The sequence below is a fragment of the Crinia signifera genome, chromosome 5 (assembly GCF_055691185.1).
Source record: "Crinia signifera chromosome 5, ASM5569118v1, whole genome shotgun sequence".
Lineage (NCBI taxonomy): Eukaryota > Metazoa > Chordata > Amphibia > Anura > Myobatrachidae > Crinia > Crinia signifera.
Genome location: NC_139221.1, coordinates 15883198 through 15906465, shown reverse-complemented (window position 1 = coordinate 15906465; position 23268 = coordinate 15883198). Strand labels below are relative to the sequence as shown.

At 41.9% G+C, this 23268-nt stretch overlaps 1 protein-coding gene across 6 annotated transcripts in view; it reads left to right on the top strand.

The window, feature by feature from the left end:
- CSMD3 (CUB and Sushi multiple domains 3) overlaps positions 1-23268 on the top strand; it is a 969186-nt gene that overhangs the window by 940087 nt on the left and 5831 nt on the right. For all 6 annotated transcript variants that reach the window (XM_083186712.1, XM_083186713.1, XM_083186711.1 and 3 more), the window contains 8 exons: positions 1424-1597; positions 2744-2817; positions 2938-3049; positions 4411-4590; positions 6897-6962; positions 10104-10262; positions 12268-12380; positions 16724-16811. In XM_083186712.1, coding sequence (XP_083042838.1) covers positions 1424-1597; positions 2744-2817; positions 2938-3049; positions 4411-4590; positions 6897-6962; positions 10104-10262; positions 12268-12380; positions 16724-16811 — 966 coding nt within the window. The remainder of the gene's footprint in view (positions 1-1423; positions 1598-2743; positions 2818-2937; positions 3050-4410; positions 4591-6896; positions 6963-10103; positions 10263-12267; positions 12381-16723; positions 16812-23268) is intronic.

Here is a 23268-nt window from a genome sequence, read left to right as displayed (position 1 = left end):
TTGCTTTAATTGTGAGATGTGCAATTTAAACCTGAAACACTAGAATACGTTGCCAGGTCTAATTGTGAAACTGGCAAAGTTCAGCAGACCTGTGTCACATATATAAGGACAACTATAAAGGAATTTTGTGAGGAACTTGCACATTTCAGGGTACAGTATAACAGGGCTAAATTGATATACATCAGTACAAACATAATTCTTACAGAAAGCTGCACAATCAAATTATACCCCGTTCTTACTGCTAGGCAAATTCCTGGGTCTAGCATGTCGACCCAGTAATTTGCCTTTTAACACGGGTATTTTATTCAGTGTGAACGAAAAATTCCAGGATCTCCAACCCTGCTTTTTACCCAGGCTGGAGACCCGGTTATGTAGACACGCATTGATCCATTCACACTGCAAAAAAAAAAAACATGTTAAAATGCAAATTACCGGGTAGAACTGCTTAACCGGGGAATTTGCCTTAGCAGTGAGAACGGGGTTCCTTCACTGCAATCCCCGGTGTTAAAATGCCAGCTAAAAGTCGTGTTGTTCACACTGGCAGTGTGAACATGGCATTAGTAATGTTCCTCTGAAAAGAAGGGGGTTGTTCTAGACTAGAAAGACACATATTTTGCCTAAGTATGCCAATGGGCTTTAGCAATAGGATTTGAAAAACCACACAGTAGTAGGTATTTCAGAGATCTTAGTTTCATATATTTGTAAAGATGTAAAAAGTCTCCAAGCTGCTTCATAGCTTCTCTGATACTGGAGGTCCCTACAGCGCATGATAACAGTAAACACTTTGGGCCATATCATTGTCTACTGTAAGGCCACATGATAATAGCACATACATATATATCTAAATCATCTTTTGTGTGTCTTTCTGATCAGTAAAAACATCACATATGTCATTAACTCAGTAGCGGCTCTTACCATTTAGGAGGAGGGGGCTGCCGCAATGTGTTCCCCCCTCTGCTGCCACCGCCACTGTCCCTGCGGCATCCCCAGCTGCCGCCCTCCACTGCCGCTGTTTCCCTGCACAGAATTTTTTATAAACTTCAACAAATGTTTCTGAATGGGTAATTACCCTTGAGACAGCCATTTTGTTGATTTTCAATTTTCACCGTAATGTAGCCTATCGATGCATTCAGAGATACAGTTCTATATCTTCGAGACATGGGTCAAATGAAACAACGTTTACTAAAAAAACAGCACTCTCCAAGTGGGTTAATAGCCTGAATTTCTGTTTAGGCCACTTATTCTTTAAGCCTTTTAAACTTTTAAACCTCTTTAAGTTTGTTGTCCTCAGGCGTTGTGTTAATCCATCCACTTTCTTGGCTGTAAGTTCAACGATAACGGTCCATGAATATTTCCAATCTGATCGCAGATGGCTTCAATTAATAAAATGTAACAATTTTTATTTTATTTCATTTGTCTACAGCAAAGTTTTGTGGAGATCCCGGGATTCCTTCTAATGGCAGACGAGAGGGAAAAAGCTTCATTTTTCAATCGGAAGTCTCTTTCATTTGCAACCCACCCTATATCTTGGTTGGTTCTGGCACAAGGATATGCCAAGCAGAAGGAACTTGGAGCGGTTCACCTCCACGATGCATAGGTAGGCCTCCCCATGTGTCCTGGTTTTCCCAAAACATTCTAATTATTTTTCAATACAAAAGGCCTGATTAAGAGATGTACATAAATCCAAATGCGGACACATCTAGTGGTTTTAGCAATCGGCCCATGCCCATATGTTGCATACACACCTTGGTGGAGGCTCCAGGAATTGCTGGTTCTCTATGTCTATGTAATTTGTATTTAAGGGATCCCTCTGTAGGCTTCTTAGTCAAGGCTATAGATTGTGTTGTCTATTGTGTACAAACCTCAGGAAAGTTCCGTAGCCTGGTACATAGAGGGATTGGAGCAAACCTTCGATTATGGCAACGCTAAATGTTTTGACCAAATTTTATCCTCAAAGTCATCCCGGTTTTGACGTTGGTGGTGGAATTACATACTCATGAAGCCCTATGGAAATTTGAATTTGCTTATAGTAATAAATCAAACTGCCACAACTGTCCGCTCTTGCTCCTGCTTTGCGTCCGATTAAAAAATCAGGACAAAAATGCTTATTTTACGGCACTTAGTGGGGGAGATGTACTGAGCATTTGGAGTGTGACGAAGTGGAGAGACATAAAGCACCAGCCAATCTGCCCCTAACAGTCATGCTATATATTGCATTTTATCATTGGCAGTTGGGAACTAGTTGATTGGTACTTTATTTTGCCTTAAGTATACAGTTGTACAGTAGACACAAAGCCTCATAACATATTCTAGCAATGGACAGTACGTAGGCCTTTATTAGACCTTACATTTTGTAGACATGGACCGTTGGGACTGGGTGTTCTCATGGTAACTCCCTAATGACGTGGATGTGGGGGCGGGAAGCCGACGTCAGCGAATGTCAGCTGCCCGCCAGCTTCCTGTACAGGGCTCCCACAGGTGTCTCAGATCTATGAGCAATGGAGAAATCATTCCATGGTCACCGACCATCGTATTATTTGTCCCCCGCACCCAAGGCTGCGAGTTTATGCTAAACATCCATTTGCAGCTGTGCGGAGAAACACAGCGTTCAAAGCGGGGGTGCAGCGTCTGAGGGAGTCAACCAGAATAAGGTCCCTTGTACTGTGTGTTATTTACAGCAATCAGCAGTTTGCATTATCATTAATTTTACTGTTTCATTGAATTCGCTTTCCATATTTTTAAGAGCCCACTTTGACATCTTGTGAAAACCCAGGGACCCCACGTCATGGATTCCAAAATAATACCTACGGATACCAGGTACTAACTTGTTTCATGAAGTGTAAGATAAAGGCTTTAATTGCTGTTAGAAACGGTAACTATCTTGTTGTATAGAACGATGGTTAAATAAATTGTTATTACTTTCTTTGTGTCCGTTAGACGGGAAGGGTGGTTCAATTCTCTTGTAAGAAAGGTTACCTGCTGCACGGTTCCACGAGCCGCACCTGTCTTCCTGACCTGACCTGGAGTGGGATCCCAACGGAGTGCATTCGTAAGTTTTTGTCCTTGGACATGTGTGACAGTGACAGGGTCCCTGAAATCTGCCCATCTCTGCAATGTGCAAGAAGTGAAATCAGCTCAGAAGCGACCATCTTGCCTCAGGAGCCGGGGCTGTTCTGCGCAGTTGGACCATACATGTGCAATGAACATTGCTGGGGAGAGTTCTGGAGGAACCCTCTGCTGGCAAATGTTCCCTTTTATATACGCCATAGGCTACAGTGGCTAACCTATGGGGGGATATGGATCAAAGGATCGACAATGTCTAGGTTGAAAGGCACAAGGCTGACATGGACAAAAGGTTGACATGGAAAAGGTTAATATTGACAAAAGGTCGACCAAGGAAAGGGTTAGCAGGAAAAAGTTTGAGATATTTTTCACGTTTTTTGTGTAAGTGTCAACCCATGTCAACATGGACCCCCAATTATTGTAGCGCTTAGTTTACCTGGATCGTAAAGTATGAAGACCAAAAAAATTGTGAAAAATGCATGTCGACATTTTCAGGTGTCTACCATTGTTATGTTGACCCTTGCTTGTGTTGAACTTTCTTTAATTTTGACTGTCCACCTGGACTCTGTTGTCCTATCATCCACATACCCCTAAAGAAGCCGTGTCTGCGGGGACCGACAATAAAAGGTTGACATGGGTTGTTGTTCTTTTTTTTTTGTGCCGACATGTGCCGACAATCAGTATTTCATGCCATACCATCCACTAGAGCGTGGAGAGAGAACAGAATAGTGGGCCGAGCATAGCGAGACACCATGCCCGAAGCAAGGCGAAAAAACAAAAAACATTCCGGACAAAAAGTGAAAAACCCATGTCAACATTTTGACTGTCAACCTAGCCATTGTCGACATAATGGTTGTCTTGACCTTCCAATCATGCTGACATTAGGTGTGTCAAGCTGTTTCATGTATCAACCTAAGCCATGTCAACCATCAGTGGTTAACCCAATGCATGTCGACCTGATATTGGTCGATACAATAACCCATACCCATCTGCGGTTGAAGTACCAGAGGCAGATATGGTGTTATCTCCTGCAATCCCTTCTTCAGACATTAGGGGGAGCCTTAATATTTGCCGGTTCTGTGTAACCTCCAAAGAATGGGTGTTTTGAGGGGTATGCCACAAACTTCTTTTAGTTTGTTCTTTGTCTGTCCTCCTCCAATGTTTACACTGTGACAAACTAGGTCCCTACACAATTTTTGTAATTTTCCGTCTGTATTCCATGTTGTGTGTGTTCGGCGGTAAGACAATTATCTCACACGACTGTCCGACACGCCGGCTGTTTCATATATAAATGATAGTAATGAATTTTTTTTTTGCTCTATCAGTTATCAGTTGTTTGTTTTACAGCCCACAGCTGCAAGCAGCCAGAATCTCCATTACATTCAAATGTAGTTGGAATAGATCTTCCGTCACTTGGTTATACATTAATTTACACTTGCCAGCCTGGATATCTTCTCTCGGGAGGCACGGAGCACAGAATTTGCCAGCCAGATAACACATGGAGCGGAAAAGTTCCAGTTTGTACAGGTAAGGTAATGCAACTCGCCTTGAAATATGTGAATTATTATCTTTTCTTGGCAGAAGCATTTGATAGAAGATTTTTCGGATTTCAGGCTATTAAATATATTTATGCCACTATTCACTAAAATGCACCCCATGTGTAAAGAGTAGGAATTTATTATCTTTGTTTTGATAGAGATTTAATGAGCAACTCTGAGACACGCTGCTGTGAAAGTTTTAGCGTCTTGTTCTGTTGTTGCATCTGTGACTTTAAATCATAATGCATAACGTATAAATCATAATGGATAACGTATAAATCGTAATGTATAATATTAACTTATAAATCATAATGCATAAACAGTCCATCCCCTGGTGTACACTACGTACTGATGTTCCTTGCAGTAGGGGGCAGCAGGGTTGGTAAAACAGGGGCGTGAACACACGCATTGAGGGGCATGGATGTGTGCATAATCATGGGTGGTGTGACCTCACAGGTGAGCAGTGTGCTGCTTGGACACATGCCCTGCTGCCTGTTATTTAATGCCAAGTTACCAGCATTGTAAACAGGGGCATGGCTGTAATGATGCAATTTGTTTAGCTTGCCCCTCCTCACTGTCCAGTTTTAAGGAAGGCTGGGGGGGGGGGGGGGTTTGGTCAGTTCCCAGGGACTTAACTAACCTTCCAGGGGGCCAAAAGTGACACTTGATTATCGAGAGCCTCCTCACCAAGTGTAGGCAGGTATGGTATGTACGTACGGAGTAGGGTAGGCAAATATGTTGCTTACAGGGTAGGGTATGCAAGTATGGTATATACAGGGTAGGGTAGGCAAATATGGATCATACAGGGTAGGGTAGGCAAGTATGGTACATACAGGGTAAGGTAGGCAAATATGGTACATACAGGGTAGGGTAGGCAAATATGGTACTTTCGGGGTAGGGTAGGCAAATATGGTACTTACAGGGTACTGTAGGCAGGTATGGTGCTTACAGTAGGGTAGGGAAATATGGCACTTACAGGGTAGGGTAGGCAAATATGGTACTTACAAGGTAGGAGAGGCAAATATAGTACGTACAGGGTAGGGTAGCAAACATGGATCATATGGGGTAGGGTAGGCAAATATGGCACTTACGGGGTAGGGTAGGCAAATATGGTAAGTACAGGGTAGGGTAGCAAATATGGATAATATGGGGTAGGGTAGGCAAATATGGTACTAAAAGAGTAGGGTAGGCAAATATGGTACTTACAGGGTAGGGTAGGCAAATTTGGATCGTACAGGGTAGGGTAGGCAAATATGGCACTCACAGGGTAGGGAAGGCAAATATGGTACTTACAGGGTAGGGTAGGCAAATATGGTATGTACAGGGTAGGGTAGGCAAATATGGTACATACAGGGTAAGGTAGCAAATATGGATCATATGGGGTAGGGTAGGCAAATATGGCACTCACAGGGTAGGGAAGGCAAATATGGCACTTACAGTGTAGGGTTGGCAAATATGGTATGTACAGGGTAGGGTAGGCAAATATGGTACTTACAGGGTACTGTAGGCAGATATGGTACGTACAGGGTAGGGTAGGCAAATATGGAACTTACAGGGTACTGTAGGAAGATATGGTATGTACAGGGTAGGGTAGGCAATTATGGTACGTACAGGGTAGGGTAGGCAAATATGGCACTTACAGGGTAGCGTAGGCAAATATGGTACTCACAGGGTAGGCAACTATTGTACATACAGGGTAAGGTAGGCATATATGGTACTTCCAGGGTAGGATAGGTGGTACTTGTGTAGTTTCACGGCACCAGCATGGCGCTGTGCTACTTCCGGGTTTTACGCTTGCCACAAACTATGTTAAAAAAAGTAACTTAACTCCATGCCAACATGGATAGTTCATACCTCCACTATCCATGTTGGCATGGAGTTGATTTTAAATAGCGTGGTGAGCGCAGCGAGCCACCGAGCCCGCAGCATGTGCGAGCGAAGCGAGCCCCGCAAGGGGACTCAGACACACGGCACCATGCTGGCACCGTGAATCTACACAAGTACCGGATAGGCAAATATGGCATATGCAGGGTAAGCAAATATGTTACTTACAGAGTAGGCAAATATGGTAATTACAGGGTACAGAAGGCAGGTATGGTACTTACAGGGTAGGATAGGCAGGTATGGTACTTACAGGAAAGGGTAGGCTTACTAGTCACACAATAAATGCTGTGATAGGAATGCGGGATGGATGAACATGACTACATCTGTATTTCCTCCACATTTCGGATGCAATATGTCTCAATCACAGTGCAGTCATGTAATGATCTAACATTTGTTGTATCTTATTTATAGCTGGTTCTAAGCCGTTTGAAAACAAAACAAAACCAGTTATGGGAACTCCAAGTCCAAAACTAAGTGGTAAGTACTAAGTGGTAATTACCTCTATAAGTAATATTAATCAGTGGCGTCACAAGGGAGCAGCAGGCTGCAAACGTGTGTAACCTGCCAAGATGTGACACCAAAATGCTGGCTCACGCTCAGTGACAGGAGCCAGATGCTGTACTGTGAGATTTCTATGCAGCACATGGCTCCTGTTCAGGGCCGGCGCCACCACTAGGCAGCTCCAGGCATTTGCCTAGGGCGCCGGCACCTGGAGGGCGGCAGTTCGCCCCTCACCCCCAGCACTGTGGTACCTGTGTAAAAAAAACTTCCGTCCCCGGCGTCCCTGCTGAGTGCTGGTGCGTGCAGGGGTGTCCGTGCGGCCGGGGAGCCTGCGGCGCTGTTATTGTGTATAAGCTTGTCGCGCCCGGCGGGGTCCCTACAGTGAATAGAAAATAACTAGCGCTATGCGCGCAGCGTTATTTTCTATTCACTGTAGGGACCCCGCCGGGCGCGACAAGCTTATACACAATAACAGCGCCGCAGGCTCCCCCGGCGGCACGGACACCCCTGCACGCACCAGCACTCAGCAGGGAGCCCGGGGACGGAAGTTTTTTTTACACAGGTACCAACCTTCCCCCCCCCCCCCCCGGCACCGGGGCGCCCCCACCCCGACTCGCCTGGGGCGCTCCGGTGCCTTGCACCGGCCCTGCTCCTGTTAGAGTGTAGGTGCTGGCACTAAAGCATCAGCAGTTTCTTGGTACAGTAAGCCAGAATCTCCACAGAAACAGCGAGTCAGGATAATAAGCCACACCCCGCGCACTATGCCACACAACTCGCACAGTCATGCCACTGCTGTACCCGGTGTTGCATGTCTTTTTTTTTAAAACATGAAATATCGGCTATTAACAACAATAAAATATGAGTTTCATAATATCCCTGTACATATAGTTTGTGCATACAAACCCATGTAAATTTAGTATACTGTAACAGGGTCACATTCAAGTCAGGATACAGCAGGCAGTATTCAGTATTTGTGCAGGTATTTAAAGTTATACTAGCAAAAAGCCAACTTTACAGCAAACAAACTTCATATGGACAACCAAAGAAACATATACTTCTGCCGTATGTGCAGTGTATCAGTGCCTCTGGGCACTGACAGTCCAAGACCCTGGCGCTAGATTACTTAGTCTACCAGCTGGACACTTTTTGGCATCAGCGCCCTGAATAACAGACTAAACAGGGTTTATATCCCTTCAACTGCAATCAGACCACTTCCCAGCTGTGCAGGTTTGAAAACCCAGACCAGAGCCATGTGCTTGAGAGCCCACCCGTCTTTCCCTCAAGCACACATCAGAGACCCATTCCTGGCTTTGCAGTGAACCAAGTTCTCTTACCTGCCTTTAAAGCACCCTCCTTGAGGCTGGACGGCTCCTCCTTAACCCTTTACAGTGGCCAGTGAAATAAATACATTCTCTGGTGAAACTAACCCTGTTTCACCACAATACATAATATCACATCAGTACAATAAAAAAATAAAAAAAACTCTATTTTTCTAAAAGGGAGGGGAAAAAGGGCTTTTATTAAATACATCGCTTTCTAGTACTTTCCTTCGAGACTCACCAAGAAATGAACAAGTCACTGCCATCCAGCTCACTAATGATTCACTAAATCATGTGCAAAGCCGGGAATCTAACACACCGTGAAATGCGAAAACGATTTTCCCACTAGAGATCAGGTTAATTAGTCACAAAATGGGCTAATTGATTTGCTCATCTCTGGTCTTCGCCGTGTTTACTGGTTTAAATGTAAAAAATAACAAAACCCTTTCAATGCAAGGAATAATGGTAAATCATTATTTATGGTTATAGAAAGATCATGCATTTCTTTGTAAAACATACAGATTATTTTTTGTGCACTTATGGTCTGATTCAGACCTGCTGGCTAAGCTGCGTTTGTTCACTGCCTAATGAGCAGATAAACGCCGCCCATCTGAAACCCCCCCACCCCCAGCCAACCAAATCCCCGCACTACCATGCAAGGTAATGTGCACACTTACATGATGGTCGCTCACTGTTGAATGATTTATCCATCCTTCGCAGATGCCTGCTATATGCCAATGTGGGGCAGGGGGGTGCTGACATCAAGTGACGGGACTGGGGGCAAATTCGGACCTGTCTTAATTGCCCCCTAAAGTGTTAACACAGACGTAAAGGAAAATAGTACAAAAAGTACAATTATACAAAATACAGTATAAAAGTATAGTACAGTTAATTAATACGTCACAAAAAAAAACTTTCTATGAGTTCCTACTAAAGGCTGAAAACAGTGGCATAACAATAGCTCCGCAGACCCCTGGGTGGCTTGGAGATGCTACGTAAGTTTGAGTGCTGGCAGGTCTGTGGAAGCTGTTGCTGCTCCGTTAATGTGGGGCTGCCGCCGCATCTGTTGCTGCCGGCATGTCGGGACCAGCAGAGCTTCCTGTCTCACAAAATGGCCGCCCCCTCACAGCAGAAAGTTAATAAGGATGCTAGAGGAGGCGACGACCTCCCCTTGCATCCTAAGTAATGGTCTTCTGTAAGGCAGCGCCCATTTTGCAAGTGACATTTTAACAGAAGGAGCGCTGGGACCGCAGATAGGAGCATCTACTGGTATTGGCGGGCCGGCAACAGATCAGCAATGGACCAGGTAGCAGCAGATAGAGTGGTGAAGGGGGGGTTTGGGGCGCACAAATTTTACTGGCCACGGGGTGCACATTTTAGTTATGCTACTGTGTATAGGGGTATATAGAACCACATTTATGGGTTTATTCATTAAAAAACAGGTTCTAAAACACAGCACTTCTGACCATGGTAATGCCCAAAAGTACTCAGGCCCAGAGGATTTCATGGGAGCCCTGATTTTTTTTCAGCGCATTTCTTCACTGTGATTTGTTAAGATCAGCCAAGAAAAAGCTATATGTGGATTACATTTTTTAAAACTGCAGAAAAAGGAAAAAGGAAATTTGGTGCCAATCAGATTCTAGAACGTCCACATAACTGATTGCTAGAATTTGATTGGGTGTTATGATCAAAAGCACCATTTCCTCCTAAAAAATTTACCCCATGCAGCCTAGCCAAACTTCTCCTTTCCTGTTACCTTTAATACAATGCTTGCTTTATAATATTTCTCAATTTCCAGTTCCAGATGATGTATTTTCTCGAAATTATATATGGAAAGGATTTTACAACTTAAAAGGAAAGAATCAACCCATGAATTTGACGGTTAACAGCTACAATATATCCACAGGAAAAGTGAATGCAACACTTATCAATAGCAACACCGAGTTTCTTCTTTCAGGTAATTACTGAGATTCTACTGATGCACAACACAACGCATTTCACCATATTTTGTCATTGTTTTTTGCTTGGTCCCTTACAAATATTGAACTACTGAAATGTTTTCTTATGCCAAGCATACGGCACTGAAATTTCACTTCTTTGGCTTTGTAATGCTTTTGTTGCCGTTTTAATCTAAGAAAAGTTTTACAACTTCAAAAGATTCAACAAAAAGGCGCTAGTGAGAAGATTTTTTTTTTCTACAAATCTGATTTCAAGTCGTTTGACACACTGAAATAGTTTCATTATTGGATATTAAGGGGAGAAGAACAGATATATGTTCAGTGACATTTGCAGAATAACTTTTCCATTTATAAGTATCAGACCTGAATTTGCAAGTAGAGACAATCTGTCAGAAAATAAAAACTTCTCTGCAGCGTATTTAAATGAAATATTTCCATCTTTTGTTTGTTTTTGTGGCTTTTGTTTACCATTTTCTCACATACTATTGTTGTAGTGTGTTATTGTGTTGATGTACCAATAAAGTTTTTATTAAGTATTGATGATTTTGAATATTCAAGCTTAAAACCTCTGATAACAAGCATTATTACATGTATGACTGTGAAGTATTCAAGGTAAAAATGAATATGGAACTCAAACACATTTTTTAATGTAACCTGATATAATTAAAAAAAAAACTGTCTCCATGTTGCTATTCATTTTTTTCCAAATGATTATATAAACTTTTCATTGCCTCAGATTTTGAATTTCTTAAACTTAATTTATTCATATTTTAAAATGAATAATTAACCAAATGACATACTGTAGCTGGGCATTGACTGAACTTTTGAGTAAGTTGCCAATAGTGCCACAAACGAGTTTCATCCCTATTAGTAACCACACCAGCTAATGACTGATGACCAATGTAGGAGCCAAGCAGTTGAACTTCCAAGCAGTGCAACGTGTGGAGAATTTTAAAGATTGTACTTGATAAATGCTACCTCACAGATTATTCTTTGCCATGGGTAATTTATTCACTGGTCCACTCTTTTCCTATTTGATACATCAACCCCCCAAGTTAGACTTCATCATTCTCTATAAATGTTCTAGAAGCGCATCTGTAGTATATACCACTTTTCTCCAAGAGGTAATATAAAGACTCAAACATAGTATAATTCCAGTCCATTCAATGCCTGAAAGCAGTGTTGGGGAAATGCCGATGCACATGCGTTCTTGCTCATATCTTTGCAAACTATGGCGATGATTCAAGTTCATACTTACCTTTCCAAATTCGGTCAGCGGGCTAATATTGTGGGTCTGCACATGCGTATCGGTGACAATACGCATATGCAGACCGTGTGAACTACCTTCGGCGAGTGTCACACTAACCACGGTGTTCGCACAGAACGGGCTGAGCAGAGTGCTGTCCCGGGGGAATGCCCATGGGTGTGTCAAAGCCTGCATGGGGCAAGCAGCTGATGTCACATGACGTCAGCATCCGCCAAGTATTTGGCCATGTCCGAGTCAAATAAAAGTCAGTCTACATTGACTTTTATTTCCAATGGATAAGAATTCATTTGATGGTCAGCGACTGTCAAATCTCGCCTGGTGGGTGGCGTTTACCCTCTCGCTAAACAGCGAAAGAACACTGCTTAGTGAGCAGGTCTGAATCAGGCCCAATGGGAGAGAGTCATCAAACCTTCTAAAAAAAGAAGATATTTTTGCTCAGCAGCCAATCAGATTCTGGCTATGAATTTCAAGCATGTACTAGACAAATGATTCCAACACTTTGGTTGCTGTGGACAATGCCTCCACTGTTCCTTTTCCTATGTTATCATTGAAGTGAGCAGGGTTTAGCTGTGACATACAGTAGTTTGTTCCAGTGATATCTAAACCATTTTCAAATAATGGCACGACCAAAGCGTTCAGTCTGGAAGATCAGGAATATCAGTAAATCCAAATTCAATAATGTTGTGCTGCCTTGAAATTCATGTATGACAAATGAACGTTTTCTTTTTTCGTTTCAGGGGTTTACAAAAGTCAGGAAGCTCGCTTGACTCTGCACATCAACTCAGTAAAAACATCTACTCACACTTCCTTGAGCAAAATGAAAGATGAGAAATGGGCAATGGATGGATTTGTAAGCATTAGTCTACTTATCCAATGTTTGATATACTAACCTGGACTACAAACCGCTTGAGTGCAACACCAAAAATGTAAAAAGGATATTTTTTGGTAGAAGAGTCAGGTAGTAAGATATTAGTGGTTGTACGATATTAGTACCATTGTCTTTGATTCATGTTTGGTCTTTGAACGGATGCATTCTGCATCCTGTTGTTCATAATACCCATGATGGCATTCTGACTACTGCCAGACTAGCATCAGAATCCTGCCATCAATGAGGATCCAGGTGCCAGAATCCCAACTGCCAGGAAGTAAGCAGGGAGCACTATCATGAGGCCATAGGGGAGGACTTACTGTAGGTTTAGGCTATGGGGAGGATGGGTAGGTCAGAGAGCAGGGGGAAGGTAAGTATACTGATCCCTGTCGGGATTCCCTCTATTGTGATGCTGGAATCGGTATTCTGAATGCCAGCATCCAAAAAGCCAGTCGTCTGTATGTATCCTTTCACAGAATAGTGCTACAGTATTGAGATAACTTGTTAATATTTTACCCCTATTGAAACAATTTTATTTGTGACCTTTCTTGTATATCTCCTAAATTACCAAGAACGTTTAGTATGTCCTATCATTTTATTTGTAATGGCTCTGCAAATGTGATTATATCCCTGCTTTTTGCCATATCAACATTTCAAACAGTGTCTTAACTACTGGAGACAATGGAAGTGTTTAATACGTGTTCAGGGGAAGAGGGGACCCCAAAAGTGTTGGATAACACCTAAAAATATAAAGCCAATTTCAAACGATGCCCACCTTTGTAGCCCCAACTACCCAACTTGTGTAGTCATGGTTGGTGCATGGTTTATCTGCACTGTGAGCATAACTTCAAACTACCATGCCCAAAGTTCAACATCAACTTCACTTACCAGCATCTCAAGCGGAAGTGCACAACCACCACCTACATTAAGTAGAAGGATGTCTTTTTCAGAGACATCCTTAGCTTTGTGATAGGCAGATTCAGTGGCATCCCTAGATCTCAGCAGCCTAGGCAGTTTGCTAATGCTGTCTAATGGGAGAGCCAGCTCTGACAGTAGGGTAAAAGAGGCAGTATATGGGCATTTACTGTACATATTACAAAGGCAGCTGAGTTTTCCATTGTTCTTTATACATCATCAATAGCATTAGAAGGGGTGATAGGCCAATGGAAAACCAAAACCCTTGGAGTATAAACAAATAAATTCCATTTGTAGACCTTATTAAAGGTCCTCATCACCAAATATATCCAGGAACAACAGTAGCTATTCAATTAGTCCATCCCAGCAATGTAGATCAAGAAAATGCATTGTTTGTTGACATCTCAGTTTCACTGTCAGCAGAGGCTGAACCACCACCAAGCCGGAGTAAAATACTCACCTCTCATCCTCTCAAATGTTCAAAGTGACTGTCACTTGTGGCATTTGTTTTATACAGTCTAACACCCATTTTTCTTTTACAACTTTTGTTTAAGGTGGCACATACCCCTTTCTGATCGCAGAAGCAGGGTCGGACCCGGGTTTTGAACACGGATCAGACCCGGGTCAGAGACGTTTATAATGTATTATTGACCCGGGTTATTCCCGGGTTATTGCAGGGTTGGTACATTTTTACTCAACCCAGGTCACGCATGTTAAAACCAGCGTGATGTCATTTTTAAAGTCATTGGTCTCAGAGGTCTGAACAAAAGAGAGGGTGATGTCCATACAAAGTAGGGGCCTGGGGAGTGCTTGATGTTGGGTACTAATAAAGCCAGATGCCGCTAACATTTTACTGATATTGCGTGATTTGCCTACAGATTTCCTCCTTACCCCTGATCTACGGCAACTCCATGATTTCTTTATCACTCCAGTTTTACATGGCTGTACAGTGCAGTACAGTAGGTAGAAAGTAGTACAGTGCAGTACAGTACACTTCTTGCTGCCTCAGTTGACTGGACACTGAAACTGAAACAAATCAGCACTCTTTACTTCAGAGCAAGGAAATAACCTGGGTTTGCACATTTAAATGCACAATAACCCAGGTATGATCCGTGTATAACCCTTCTTTTATCCTGGGTTGAAATACCGGGTTATTTGTCCAGGGTTATTGACTGTGGTGCTGTCACATAGCACATCGACCCGGGTCGAATCAGCAATAACCCGGGTCTGACCTGGGTTATTTATGCGATGTGATTAGTGGGTTAATACACTTCCTTCAAAACATCAGAGCAGATACCAGCTGTATTCCTGATAATTTCTGCTGACAGAGGTGGATGTTAATTGCACTGCCGCTGAGTCTGTTGGGTACATTTACTAAGATGGGAGTTGTATTGAAGATGGGATGTTGCCCATAGCAACCATTCAGTTACTACTTCTTATTGATATAGCATCTTCTAGATATAGATATAATCTGATTGGTTGCCCATAGCAACATCCCATCTGAAATAGAGCTCCCAAAGTTAGTAAATGTACCCCTTTGTAGGCAGCCGCATTTCCGAAATATACTAATGCCACAGGAGGTGTCTGAGGGCAAAAGACACCCACTGCCAGCATCGCAGATCTGAGCGCTGTTTCCAAATATACAGTATCAGATTATTATTGGGACCTTTTCAGGAACGCTGGCTGTCGACATCTATTCCCCACTCCTAAACGTCCACCACATGTCAGTCATGTTACAGATTCAGGGCACTTAGACCATACAGTAGTTGGAGAAAGAGTCCTGCAAATGTGCAGATCTCCAACCAGACCAAATGTGCAGATCTCCAACCAGACCAAATGTGCAGATCTCCAACCAGACCAAATGTGCAGATCTCCAACCAGACCAAATGTGCAGATCTCCAACCAGACCAAATGTGAAGATCTCCAACCAGACCAAATGTGCAGATCTCCAACTATACAAAAACCGGTACTCTTTACTTAGAAGGGCGCCCATCTGGGCACTCTCGGGCATTGAATGCACTAAAAAATCAGGTGAGATGCGACAGACGAGATGCCCGAGATTTCCCATAGGGAACAATGTTAAATGTCTCAATTAACCCGATTTTCCTGTTCAATGCCTCAATTGACCCAATTTTTCCATAGGAAACAATGTTAAATGGGCCACAGAGGCCAAATAGGCACCCTGACGTGAATAATGGGCACCCGAATTGTTAACGCCACCCCACGATCAACGTCAACCCGAAGCGTGGCGAGCGCAGCGCGCCCGCGAGGGGCGGCGGTACGCGTCCTACGACCTTTTCATACCCCCACTATCCACGTCGGCGTGGAGTTGAGAATAGAAAGTGTGGCGAGCGCAGCGAGCCACCGAGCCCGAAGCGTGGCGAGCGCAGCGAGCCCCGCGAGGGGACGCGGATACCTTCACAGGTATCCGCGTCCCCTCGCGGGCTTCACAGCTGTCCGCGTACCCTCGCGGGGCTCGCTGCGCTCGCCACGCTTCGGGCTCGGTGGCTCGCTGCGCTCGCCACACTTTCTATTCTCAACTCCACGCCGACGTGGATAGTGGGGGTGTGAAAAGGTCGTAGGACGCGTACCGCCGCCCCTCGCGGGCTCGCTGCGCTCGCCACGCATCGGGTTGACGTTGATCGTGGGGTGGCGTTAACAATTCGGGTGGCCATTATACTCTTCAGGGTGCCTATTTGGCCTCTGTGGCCCATTTAACATTGTTTCCTATGGAAAAATCGGGTCAATTGAGGCATTGAACAGGAAAATTGGGTCAATTGAGACATTTAACATTGTTCCCTATGGGAAATCTCGGGCATCTCGTCGGTTGATCGCACCCGATTTTCTAGTGCATTCAATGCCCGAGATGCCCGAGATTTTTTACTAACGATGCCCACGATCAAAATCGTGGGCGCCCTTCTAAGTAAAGAGTACCCAAAAACCATATCTGACTCTGGACCATTATCTATTTTTCTCTGCAGCTACAAAAAAAAAAAGTTGATGAGAGAAGGAAATGTGTCATGTATAGATATGCACTTCGGTTCTCTAGAACTCAGAATCCATTGAATTTTGTGGATCTAAACCAAACCAAAACCCAGTCCAGATCCCCTGTGGAGATCCAATCTGAACTGATTCGCATTCCGGTTTAGAATTCGAACTTAAATCCAAATTTTGTATATTGGATTGCAAAAATTAAATGATTTGAGATGTTTTTACAGTTTAGTTTTTTTTATCAATGATTATTAATTTTTTCAATATAGACTGAACTGAAATCTGAATGCCGCAAACAAAACACAATGAGGAAATAGAACCAAAAGCAAAATATGCTCGAACATCTCTACTGTTATGTTCTTTTAATCACATACATTTGTTTTAAAAGGTGTCAATTAATATTATTTTCTGTTTTATAGGTATCAGCTGAGCCTGATGGAGCTACATATGTATTTCAGGGGTCTATCCATGGAAAAGATTATGGACAATTTGGACTAAGAAGTATAGGTGAGCAATGATTGCATATGATACAAAATGTAAAATTATTTAAACATTAAAAATATCCATATTTTTTAACAAAATGGCCCCCAAAATAATAATAATAATAATAATAATAATAATAATAATAATAATAATAATAAAAATAATGATAATTGTAGTAATAATGATCATGATTATTATTATTATTTATTATAATTAATATTGTAAAATAATATAATAATAAAAACTAACTAAAATTATTATTTTATAATAATAAAATAATAATAATAATAATAATAATAATAATAATAATAATATGTTAAATAATAGTTAATTTTATTATTATTATTATTATTATTATTATTATTATTATTATTATTATTAATATTAGTAGTATTTTTATTATTATTATTATTATTATTATTATTATTAGTAGTAGTAGTAGTAGTAGTAGTAGTAGTAGTAGTAGTAGTAGTAGTAGTAGTATTTTTATAGTAAAACAAAAATAAAAATGATTATTATTGTTGTTTTCAGTAATAATAATAGTAGTAGTAGTAGTGGTAACAATTATTATTATAATTCAAGCAAAATGAATAGACCTAGCTTACAAATAAAAAATGGGGTGTTTTTCACTGCGCTGGAATGAAAAAAGCAGCTCAATCTTTTGTGGCAAATAAATACAGTTTGGGGGGATGAGCGCTAATTGGAAAAGAATAGATTGTGAGAAAAAGAAAAGGGAAATAAGTCAGAAAACACCTGAAAATCAAATTCGGGTTAGTGGTAATGCTTACAGCTCTTCTGAGCTGATGTAAAAGTCCGAGGTGTGTGCCGTACTAACTAGCCCTACCTCTAGTGCCGGGACCGAGTGTGGTGGGTGTGGAGATCAGCGTGCTGCGGCCGGTGAGAACACCACACGTCCTCTCTCTTCCTCCATCAGCACCGTTCGGCGCACCATTCGTGCTGACAGAGGAAGAGAGAGGAGCGGTGTTCTCACCTGGTACACAAGAAATGGGGGTTCTAGGATGTAATTCTGCGCTAAGGTGCAAGCTTGAATCTATACAGTAAGTGCGTCACCAAACACACTGAAGTAACAAATAGTAGCAAAAAATACCGACAGAATTTTCAAGCGCTCCTTCTATTCCTATATTTTCATGTCACTCCGTCCTCAGTAATCCTGACGATGACTCATATGACATGAAAAGAAAAGAGAACCATATAGTGCAGCACCTTTAGGTAAAACCACTGATACGTATGTAGTCTGATGTCAAATAACCGTACCCTATATGGTGGTCCACTGAATGGAAGGTGGACAAATTACGCTCAGTATTGAGGGGGTGATCAACCTCCAAAAAGGATCCTCCAGACTCCTCCAATTGATTTCACATAAAAACCAAAGATAGGTGCCACAATGGTGAAGTAACGTTTAATATTTAAAAACATATACAATAAAAATACATTGGGTGTAAACAATGGACTCTCACCCGATTGATGTGTCTACTAGATGGAAGCAGACATACAGAGCATAAGATGGTATAGCCACAGGCGTCCCTGGATGCTGTCTGTAAAAGTTTCAATCCTGGTGAAGAAATCCAGAGTCCACAAGTCCCTTCTGCCAACGCGTTTCAGACCTCTTGTCCTTTATCAAGGCATAGAGACTTACCCCATTACCTGGGTTTTTATACCCACAATTCCCGCTCCAGACCCCCAGCCTATTTCCAGACATGGATTCCTAACCTCTAATGAAGTCCCATATGTCCATGGAATAATACTCCGTTTTTTTAAGCAAGCCGCACCGCTTCCAGGTGTTACAAATTGTCCCAGGTAGATTCCTCTCTCCGGCGCCGTCCGCCGGAACTTCCTTGCGTTCCAGACGCGTCGGCGCCGGAAGTGGCGTGCGTGTCACTATCCTCTGGCTGAATTTCGATGACTGGCGCCGTCCGCCGGAAACTATCTTGCGTTCCACCGGCGTCGGCGTCAGCTTTGCGCTGCGTGTCACTTGGTTCTTATTTCCGCTTTTATGTATAGTCATCTGGCTTGCGTTCCAGCGTTGCCAGACGGAAAGGATATTTGCGGCTCATCATATACATTGTCTGTAGTCCTCCGCATATAGAATATACAGCGGGGTATTCATATTGCGGGCATCCCATAAATAAATAAAGATAAAAAAGACATTAATATCAAAATATATAATTTCTTTATAAAAACAATTACATGTTAAAAAGGCGAGAAAAATTTAAAGTGCTAGGTACATCGATAAAAAATTCACATAAAATCCGAAGAAAATCTTTATAAAAACCATTTCAATTCAAAATCTTTATTCAAGCCACCAGGTATTAGTGTCTTATACTGATAGATCATGCTCATTTCAGTTCTAGCTAATTTTGTGGCTATGTTTCCTCCTCTTTCCCCAACATTAATTTTTTTGAGGGCCGCAAAATTTTTAATGTGTTTGGGGTCACACTGATGTTCTTCTTTGAAATGTAAAGAAAGTGCATGAACCTCCAGGCATCTCCGTAATATAAGAAAAGGCCTGGAGGTTCATGCACTTTCTTTACATTTCAAAGAAGAACATCAGTGTGACCCCAAACACATTAAAAATTTTGCGGCCCTCAAAAAAATTAATGTTGGGGAAAGAGGAGGAAACATAGCCACAAAATTAGCTAGAACTGAAATGAGCATGATCTATCAGTATAAGACACTAATACCTGGTGGCTTGAATAAAGATTTTGAATTGAAATGGTTTTTATAAAGATTTTCTTCGGATTTTATGTGAATTTTTTATCGATGTACCTAGCACTTTAAATTTTTCTCGCCTTTTTAACATGTAATTGTTTTTATAAAGAAATTATATATTTTGATATTAATGTCTTTTTTATCTTTATTTATTTATGGGATGCCCGCAATATGAATACCCCGCTGTATATTCTATATGCGGAGGACTACAGACAATGTATATGATGAGCCGCAAATATCCTTTCCGTCTGGCAACGCTGGAACGCAAGCCAGATGACTATACATAAAAGCGGAAATAAGAACCAAGTGACACGCAGCGCAAAGCTGACGCCGACGCCGGTGGAACGCAAGATAGTTTCCGGCGGACGGCGCCAGTCATCGAAATTCAGCCAGAGGATAGTGACACGCACGCCACTTCCGGCGCCGACGCGTCTGGAACGCAAGGAAGTTCCGGCGGACGGCGCCGGAGAGAGGAATCTACCTGGGACAATTTGTAACACCTGGAAGCGGTGCGGCTTGCTTAAAAAAACGGAGTATTATTCCATGGACATATGGGACTTCATTAGAGGTTAGGAATCCATGTCTGGAAATAGGCTGGGGGTCTGGAGCGGGAATTGTGGGTATAAAAACCCAGGTAATGGGGTAAGTCTCTATGCCTTGATAAAGGACAAGAGGTCTGAAACGCGTTGGCAGAAGGGACTTGTGGACTCTGGATTTCTTCACCAGGATTGAAACTTTTACAGACAGCATCCAGGGACGCCTGTGGCTATACCATCTTATGCTCTGTATGTCTGCTTCCATCTAGTAGACACATCAATCGGGTGAGAGTCCATTGTTTACACCCAATGTATTTTTATTGTATATGTTTTTAAATATTAAACGTTACTTCACCATTGTGGCACCTATCTTTGGTTTTTATGTGAAATCAATTGGAGGAGTCTGGAGGATCCTTTTTGGAGGTTGATCACCCCCTCAATACTGAGCGTAATTTGTCCACCTTCCATTCAGTGGACCACCATATAGGGTACGGTTATTTGACATCAGACTACATACGTATCAGTGGTTTTACCTAAAGGTGCTGCACTATATGGTTCTCTTTTCTTTTCATGTCATATGAGTCATCGTCAGGATTACTGAGGACGGAGTGACATGAAAATATAGGAATAGAAGGAGCGCTTGAAAATTCTGTCGGTATTTTTTGCTACTAGGTGTTCTCACCTGAATTTTATTTTCAGGTGTTTTCTGACTTATTTCCCTTTCCTTTTTCTCACAATCTATTCTTTTCCAATTAGCGCTTATCCCCCCAAACTGTATTTATTAGCTTACAAATACCTTTTGGTGTTGAAATAAATGATATTCCATGAAACATTCAGAAGCTTTGTGCAATACTGGAAAGTCATTTCTATTGCATCAGCTCATACTGTATAATAAATGATTCAGAATCGTTCTGTTCTGTTTGCCAATTTGTGTCAATGTTATTGAAAGCAGAATTGCCTACAGTAACGTAAAAAAAACACCTGTATATTTTTATGGATTTACTATAAACAGAAGTTTGATATTTACAATCATATTATTGATTACCACAATGAAATTGTTGCATTCCCATATGAACTTCTGGGCAGATAAAGCAAGAAAATTGTCATTTCATTAAAAACAGGAATTATTAAGCTATAAATTGCTACAATGTCATTCTCCGGGGATACACTGCCTACTAACAAAGATCGAATTGACACGTACACGCACATGTGTGTAACTCGCATATATCTTTTTTTATTTTTTTACGTTATGTTTCTTAAGAAAAAAAGATCATTATTTTCTTGGAATACATTCGGGCATGTTTCAGTCACGCATATTCTATTTTTATAGCATTTATTTAATCGTCATTGAAATACAGCATTGATGTGATGTTTTCACTGTTTTCAAATCGTATTTATTATTGCTATAAAATCTACAGAAACAATAAACTACATATCTAATCTCACTATGCTGATGCATTGTTTCTCATGAAAAAGCAAAAAACAAATATGTTTTTCAATGAGGCACCATAGAAGCAGTTTAATACAGTTTTTATCAATTTAGTTACTGTATGTATCTATAATATACTGTATGGGTGAAATTTAATAGGATGAGAGAATTAGAAAGTGAGAGATTTTGGTAAGAAAAGTTAAAAGTGGCAATCATTTACACTACAAAATCAAACTGGTTTTGCTGTGTAAATGATTGCCGCTTTAAAAAAACTGGAGATTTCTTATCAAATCTCTCACTTTCTGATCTCTCATCCTATTAATTGTCCAGCTATATAGCTATATGTCTAGTCTCCGTGTATCTCAGAAACATCGCCATCTGTTGGTAGCAAGTGAAACTACATCTACTAGCTTTGAAAGCATTTGCTTTGAGTGGCATTTACACTGCCATCTGTTGGCACCAAGTGAAACTACATCTACTTGCTTTTGAAGTATACGTAGCTAACTAGTAGATACATAAGTGCAAAGTGGGATAATCTTCCAAAAAGCCACATTTCAGAATCAGAATCACTTTATTGGCCATGTATTCTCCCTCTCCTTTGCACCCCACATCCAAGCCCTGGCCCATTCTTGCTGGTTCCAGTTAAGCAACATTGCTTGCATCAGGCCCTTTCTCTCACAGAGTGCAACTACTGTAAGCTTATAATCCACTCACTGGTCATCTCACGGCTCGACTACTGTAATGCTCTCCTCACCGGCCTCTTTGATCCCAACTGGCTCCTGTCCAATCTGTCCTCAACTCTGCAGCCAGGCTTATCTTCCTCTCCCGCCGCTCTAATTCTGCCACTCCCCTTCAACAAAATCTGCACTGGCTCCCATTCTCCCTACAGAATCCTCTTCAAACACCTCACACTCACATACAGGGCCATCTCTAATTCCATTTCTCCATATATCTCTTACCTCTTCTCCATTCATACACCCTCCCGACCTCTACGGTCGGCCAACGACTGTCGTCTCTCCTCCACCCTGATCACTGCTTCCCACACTAGAGTACAGGACTTTGCCCGTGCTGCACCCCTTCAGTAGAACGCACTCCCTCGCTCCATTAGACTCTCCCCGACCTTACAAAGCTTCAAACGGGCACTGAAAACTCACCTATTCATCAAAGCGTACCCTTCCACTGCATAAACTAGTCCTGCATAAACTAGCTGGTTCTCCGACCCCTTGCCTATTTACATCCTGCTATCTAGCCACCACCCACTTGCTTGCACCTCTTGTAATCTGTCTGTCTCCCCTTCCTACTACGTTATAAGCTCCTCCGAGCAGGGCCCTCTTCCCTCCTGTTGTTAAAGCCCTCTTCTCTTTACATTTCACTCACAGCTCTCCTATACGCAAACACTCAGTGACCATCTTCGTCCGCATACTCATCTCCATCATTGGCCTCAAGCCTCTTATAGTATGTTGATTGAGTCCTCACTACTTATATTTAAGCTGTAATGTGTATTGAACTGTGGCGCTCTTTATTTGTGCTCTATTTTTGTTATTTATTCAATGTTATGCCAAGTTTTGTCTCCCTCTACTATTCCTTTGTACGGCGCTGCGAAACACTTGTGGCGCCTTATAAATAAAATAATAATAATAATACTGTACTAGGAATTTTTTGTGGATACAGTGGAGCTTCAAGCATGGTAAAAGAGGATTAACAGTATAGTGAAATTTGCATTAGTTGCGCATACAAATGTAATTTCACAAGGTTAGACAGAGCAGTTAGGTGTTTAAATTAGCAG